General features: G+C 44.6%; 1 protein-coding gene across 1 annotated transcript in view; it reads left to right on the top strand.

The window, feature by feature from the left end:
* stab2 (stabilin 2) overlaps positions 1-6,598 on the top strand; it is a gene marked incomplete at its 3' end in the record, with an annotated part of 37,868 nt that overhangs the window by 6,507 nt on the left and 24,763 nt on the right. The window contains exons 11-24 of the mRNA XM_008301677.1: positions 18-167; positions 619-762; positions 840-902; positions 1,752-1,868; positions 1,979-2,032; positions 2,108-2,188; positions 2,830-2,982; positions 3,240-3,299; positions 3,377-3,487; positions 3,811-3,897; positions 4,165-4,276; positions 5,296-5,470; positions 6,268-6,361; positions 6,450-6,598. The exon at positions 6,450-6,598 is cut by the window's right edge and continues 5 nt beyond it. Of these exons, the coding sequence (XP_008299899.1) occupies positions 18-167; positions 619-762; positions 840-902; positions 1,752-1,868; positions 1,979-2,032; positions 2,108-2,188; positions 2,830-2,982; positions 3,240-3,299; positions 3,377-3,487; positions 3,811-3,897; positions 4,165-4,276; positions 5,296-5,470; positions 6,268-6,361; positions 6,450-6,598 (1,550 nt within the window). The remainder of the gene's footprint in view (positions 1-17; positions 168-618; positions 763-839; positions 903-1,751; positions 1,869-1,978; positions 2,033-2,107; positions 2,189-2,829; positions 2,983-3,239; positions 3,300-3,376; positions 3,488-3,810; positions 3,898-4,164; positions 4,277-5,295; positions 5,471-6,267; positions 6,362-6,449) is intronic.

Here is a 6,598-nt window from a genome sequence, read left to right as displayed (position 1 = left end):
CTCTGCATGTTTTCCAGGTGAGGACGCTGATGGCTGACGTGCCCAAAGCCAAATATCTGTGTAAGATGCACATGGTTGCCGGGACGATGCCGTTTGACACTCTGAAGAACACCAACATCTTCTACACGCTGACGGGAAAATCGGCTGAGACGGACACATCAGACGGGGTGAGACGAAACCTTCACGTTTAGGATTTGAGCTGAGGAGAGTTGAGCTGGCTTTAAACTGGTTTTATGACTGGTCTTAAATTGGTTGTAGATAAGCTCCGGAGCTGGTTGTAGACTAGGTTTAGGACTGGTTTTGAATTGGTTTTAGACAGCATCTGAACTGGTTTTATAAATATTTTAACCTGTTTTTAGAATAGTTTTGGATTGGACACGATTTAGACTTTTCAGTCTTCAGGGGTCCTATGAGTTATTGACGGCGTCTGAGATCGATAAAGACGACAGATACCAGACACTCAGAGCTGATAACAACGTGTCAGACAACATATTCAATCTCAGACCTTCATTGTCTTCAAATTTCAGCTCAGATCAGCTCCAACAGTCAACCAGCCGTCAACACTTGAAATCGGAATTTGACTTTTCCATCAACGCTTTTCTTTGTGTTTCCCTCCAGTACAGTCAAACCAAAATCCGTATCCATGGCAGCAGGAAGAAAGGCCTGATCGTCCAGTCGGACGTGGTGGCGTCCAACGGGATGATCCACATCATCAACAAGCTGATGGACAGCGTGTCGCCCACCGTGGAGAGCAACCCAGAGGTGGTCAGACACCCGCACTCATTCATTCACTCACTCATTCATCTCGTTGTCACTTTAACACTGCCATGTCTCCACAGGAGAACCTGATGAAGATCATCTCAGACTACGGAAAGTTTGACAAGTTCAAGTCCTTCTTAGAGGTACCGTCTGTAGGAGTGCTACGTACCTGAAACCAACCGAGTTTATCAAAAACATGCTGCATCTGACATGGAGGGATGACACAGATATACAGATACAGTACTGGAACGTAAAGACCAGGTTTAGGACGGGTTCAGGGATTGGGTTTACTCTAGACTTAGGACTACTTTTAGACATTGGTTTAAACTTTGTGTTGAACTTGTTTTGGTCTGGTGCTGCATGAAGTTTTTGGACTGCTCTAGGACTGGCTCTAGACTAGATTTGGACTGATTTTAGGACTGGTTTGAGACTTGGTTTAAGACTGGTTTTAGACTAGATTTAGGACCGCTGTCAGGCATTGGTTTAGACTGTTCTTAAACTTGGCTTTGAACTGGTTTTACTTTTGGGTTGCTTTAGGACAGGTTTTGGGACGGTTTCATTCTTGTTGTAGGAACATTTTAGATGTTGTTGTTGGGCCAATTATAAACTTGGTTGTAGACCTGGATTAGTAGTGGCTTTGGAGATGGTTTGGGTGTTGTTTTAGACTTGTTCTAAAACTCTTTTTAGAATTGGTTTAGGACTAGTTTTAGACTAGATTTAGGGCTGGCTTTGCACTGGTTTAAGCTGGTTTTGTATACACTTTTGGCCTGCTTTAGGACTGGTTTAGACTAGATTTGGACTGATTTTAGGACTGGTCTTGGGCTGATTCTAGAGTTGGTTTAGGACCGGTTTAAGACTAGCTTAACATACTGGTCTTTGCTGGTTTAGGGACTGGTTTGGAAGTAATTGTAGGACGGGTTTTAGTCATGTTTTTGGATTTAGGACTGAAGTGTAACACGGGGAGTTTCCTGATGACGACGTTTCCTCTGCAGAAAACGAAGCTGGACTCTGTCATGGACCTTCCTGGACCGATTACCGTCTTCGCTCCCGTCAGCGCAGCGTTCGACGGGATGATGGAGGGACACCTGCAGTACCTCAGCAGTGACGAAGTAAAGGCGGCTCAACGCCTGAACACATTTACAGCCTCTGAACAAACAGGACTTCCATCCGACCAATAACTTACCAAACTGACCCGTTGTTCTTAACTGTGACTCTTCAGGGTCACACCAAACTGGTGGAGCTGCTCAGGAACCACATCGTCTCGTCCACCTCGGTGAGCACTAGCTTCTGCTCGTCGCTGTGAAGATTTATCATGTCTCTGATGATCTTTAATGTTCCTGTTGTGCAGCTGGAGGTCTACAACGCCGTGTCCAGCCCCAGGATCTCCACCATGGCCAACCAGGTCCTCACCATCAATGTCACTGAGAACGTAAGAAAGAAGTCCATTACACCTATTAATCCATCAAAGACATCCATCCATCCATCCATCCATCCATCCATACATCCATCCATCCATCCATCCATCCATCCATCCATCCATCCATCCATCCATCCATCCATCCATCCAAACATACAAACATTATAATCCTAAATTTAAACAGTAAGCTTCCTAACAAGATTAGAATCAGGTCTTAGACTGTTCTTAGACTGGTGTAGCATGTTTTTTTTTAAAAACTAGTTTTGAACTGGTTTCAGTTATAGGATTAGTTTTGGGCTGGTTTTAGGACATTATTTTGGATTAGTTTTATACAGGTTTTAGGATTGGTTTTGAACTGGTTTTAGATGTGTTTTAGACTGGCTGAAAACTGGTTTAAGATTAATTTTATTTTGGGACGGTTGTTTTGCAGGTTTTCAGGGCAGATTTGAACTAAGCATAGTCTTGTTTCACCCTGGTTTTAAACTGGTTTTGGACTTTTTTTTTTTTTACACGTTACTTTGGACTGGATTTATAGACTTTTGCCCAAAAGCACCTTTGTTCCTTTGGTGTTTGTCCCTTCAGAGCTCTGTAGCTAGTCACCTGCATGTCCCAGGTGTTTCTACCTGAACATTCACCTGATGTTTGTGTTTCAGGGTCAGATCCTGGTGAACGGCGCCGCGGTGACTGAGGCAGCGGTGGAGGCTAAAAATGGCCGCCTGTACGTGCTGGACGGAGTTTTGACTCCGCCCTCCATCGAACCCGTGCTGCCCCACAGGTGTGACGTCACCGAGACCAAGATCGTCAAGGTGAGTTCAGCAGTCGTGAGTTTACAGGTGACAGGACGTCAGAGCTGACTCACTCCAGTTTCTATCAGGTTGAGTCATTTCTGACTAAATTTGAGCCAATTAAAGAAAACCTGTTTCTTATTTGTTTCACTAATTGATCGCTCAGCGGTTTGTGCTGCAGCTGGTCGGTCGTTCAGTTTATCGTTACACTGGACATTTATAATGAAGGCAAAACGCTGCTTCACTTCCTCCTGTTTGAACGTGACGTCTGTTTCCAGGGCGACTGTGTGAGCTGCTCTAAACCCAGTCTGTCCCAGTGTTCGTCTGGAGTTTATACGGTAGGAATCGGGTTTCATTCACTCCCGTTCTCACCGTGTGGATCAGAACCGTTCTAATGCGACGCCTCTGTTTGTAGGGAACCTCCACCTTCGGATGTGTTCGCAGCATGTCCCTCCATCCGTCCGGATCCTCGGTCTTCAAGGTCCCCGTCAAAGGCTGCGCCCCGCTCTGCAACCAAACTGTGACGGTACGCAGCCACAGCTGGGTCCTAGACTGGTCCTAGACTGGTCCTAGACTGGTCCTAGACTGGTCCTAGACTGATTTCAGACTGGTTTTAAACTGGTTCTATACTGGTCCTAGACTGGTTCCAGACTGGTCCTAGACTGGTTTTAAACTGGTCCCAAAGTGGTCCTAAAGTGGTTTCAGACTGGTTCTAGACTGATTCTAGGCTTTGTTTAGGACTGGTTTTAGACTGGTTTTGGACTTTGTCTAGGACTGGTTCTAAACTAGTTCTAGGCTTTGTTTAGGACTGGTTTCAGTGTTTACCTGTGTTTACCTGTGTGTGCTCAGACTGCAGCCTGCTGTAAAGGCTTCTACGGTCCAGACTGCCGGCCCTGTCCAGGTGGATACCAGACGCCCTGCTCCGGACATGGCCAGGTCGGGTTCAGTGTTTCATCAACTGAAATTTAGTCGTGAATCAATGAACACAGACACCTGAGTTTAAACTATGCATCATATTGAGTTGATGCAATTATTACGGCAACAGTATTACGGCAACGCAACTCAGCAGCAATAATGTTTGCAACTTTAAAGGTTTATCTACAGCAGTAAGTTGGATTCACATTTATAATTGAGTAGAAACTGGTTCCTCAGACGACTTCTTCAGGAAAATGTTCGACGTGACGGATTTCTGTTTTATTTCAGTGTTTGGACGGAATCGAGGGAAACGGGACGTGTTTCTGTGAAGCCAACTTCCGAGGTTCTGGCTGTCAGTACTGTGCCTCCTCCAACAAGTATGGACCAAACTGCGACAGAAGTGAGTCCGAGTCCAGCTTTGTGACGTCACACAGGTGTTCCTGTGATGTCATGATGACGTAACCGTAAAACCTCACCTGTCTGTCCTCAGCTTGGTTTAGAACTGGTTTTAGATTTGATTTGGACTGCTTCAAGACCGGCTAGGAACTGGGGTTATACCTGATGCTTTGAGTCAGTTTTAGACTTAGTTTTAGACTTGGTTCAGGAGTAGTTTCAGACTGTTTTTTTAAAAATTAAGTTAAGCCAGATTTTGGACCTGGTTTTGAGCTCATTTTTTGGATCAGTTTTCAACTGGTCTTAAACTTAGATTTTGGATGGCTTATGATTCGGTATTTGGTCTGGTTAAGGACTAGTTCTAGACTTGGTATTAGAACGTGTCTTGATCTTAGGAATGGTTTTAGACGTGGTTTAAGATTGGCTAGGACTCGCTTCAGCCTTAGTTTTGAACTAACTTAGATCTAGTTTTGGACTAGATTTGCTCGGGTTTTAGACAAGTTTTGAGCTCATTTCCTACAGTTTTGAACCAGTTTTAGACGTAGTGTTTTAACTGGGTTTGAGTCACTTTTAGACCTGGTTTTAGGACATGTTTTAGACTTATTATTAGGACTGGTTAAGGACTAGTTTTAGACTTGGTTTTAGGGCTGGTTTAGGACTAGTTGCAGGTTTAGTATTGAGCTAACGCAGGACTAGTTTTGGACTAGATTTACACTGGTGTTTAGACTGATTTAGAGCTGGTTTTAGACTTGGTCTTGGACAGTTTGTAGAGCTGGTTTTGGACTAGTTTGGAGCTCATTTTATACTGGTTTAAACTGGTTTATACTTATTGTTTGAACTGGTTTGAGTCAGTTTTTAACTCAAGAATGGTTTCAGGCTTGGTTCGGAATGGCTTTAGGACAGGTTAAGACTAGCTTTGGACTAAGTTTTGAACTCACCTACACACACCAAACTGTACCTAGTGACATCACCCAGGTGTGTGTGATGTCATGATGATGTAACCGCGGCCCACCTGCGTGTCCTCAGCGTGTCCCTGCATCCACGGTCAGTGCGACAACCGTCCGGACTCAGACGGTCGCTGCAGACCCGAGTCCTGCCAGCTGGGCTTCATCGGTCGGCTGTGCGATCGGTCCACGGCGGCCTGCAACGGTCAGTTCTGTCACGCTCACGCCTCCTGCAGCTTCGACCGCAGATCCACCAGGTGAGTTCACCTGCAGGCACTTCACCTGGACGACACGTTAGAGAACCAGGACAAGTCAAACTGAGGTTCCAGGTTTAGACACTTTATGGAAACTGAGCTTAAACTTCTACTAATGCATTTAATTTACTGTTCAAACAGAAAGAGCAACTGTTGGTGCACAAAGAGAATAAAATCAACTTAATAATCACACTTTCCTTCAGCAAAGACACATTTTTGAGGCATTTTAGTCCTTCTGAACAGGTTTTAAGTCATTTTGGTCTGATTTAGAGTCACTTTGGACAAATTTGTTTTTGGAAACTTTTAGTTAATTTTTTGACACATTTTCAAGTGATTTCAGTTCATTTTAATTAACTTCAAAAACACTTTGAGTCATTCAGATAAAATTTCTGGTCACTGTGGAAAACTTTTAAGTTACTTTAATCAGCTTTTTAGTCACTTTGGACATAATTTGCATTAAAAAAAAAAATAAAAATTTAAGTAATTTGAAAAAAAGTTTTAGTTCATTTTTGACAAATTTTGAGTTGTTTATAATTTGGTTAGAGTCACTTTGGTCCAATCTCGAGTCACTTTGTACAAGTTTCAAGACATTTTGGAAACTTTTAGGTCATTTTCACACATATCGAATCACTTTGGAGTAATTCTAAGTAACTTTGACAAGTCTTGGGTTTTAAGACGTCACCATGTGACTCCAAGGAGGCAACAAAGGGAGCAAAACGAAGCTGAACAAACTAAACTGTACATGTATTAATCAGAGAACAAGCACACGATGCTAGACGGGCCTTTCCTTGACCTTTCAGCTGCGTCTGTCGACCTGGTTTCCAAGGCGACGGCATCACCTGCGTGGAGTCGGACCCGTGTGCTCCGCCCCTCCGAGGCGGCTGCAGCATCAACGTAGGAGCTTTGGTTTGTTTCTCAGCAACAGCAGCCGTCTCTCTCGGTGGTTTTCTGACCCCTCGCTGCCGTTTGCTGCCCCCTGCAGGCCAAATGCATAAAGACGGGACCAGGTAGCCACACCTGTCAGTGTCTGACCGGCTGGAGGCAGGACGGGGACGAGTGTCAGCCAATCAACAACTGCAACGCTCCGAGCAGAGGCGGCTGCCACGCCAACGCCGACTGCATCTACGTCGG

This window comes from Stegastes partitus, unplaced genomic scaffold (genome assembly GCF_000690725.1).
Source record: "Stegastes partitus isolate 25-593 unplaced genomic scaffold, Stegastes_partitus-1.0.2 Scaffold1697, whole genome shotgun sequence".
Lineage (NCBI taxonomy): Eukaryota > Metazoa > Chordata > Actinopteri > Pomacentridae > Stegastes > Stegastes partitus.
Note: the sequence above shows the minus strand (reverse complement) of the source record. Positions and strands in the feature narration are given on the sequence as shown.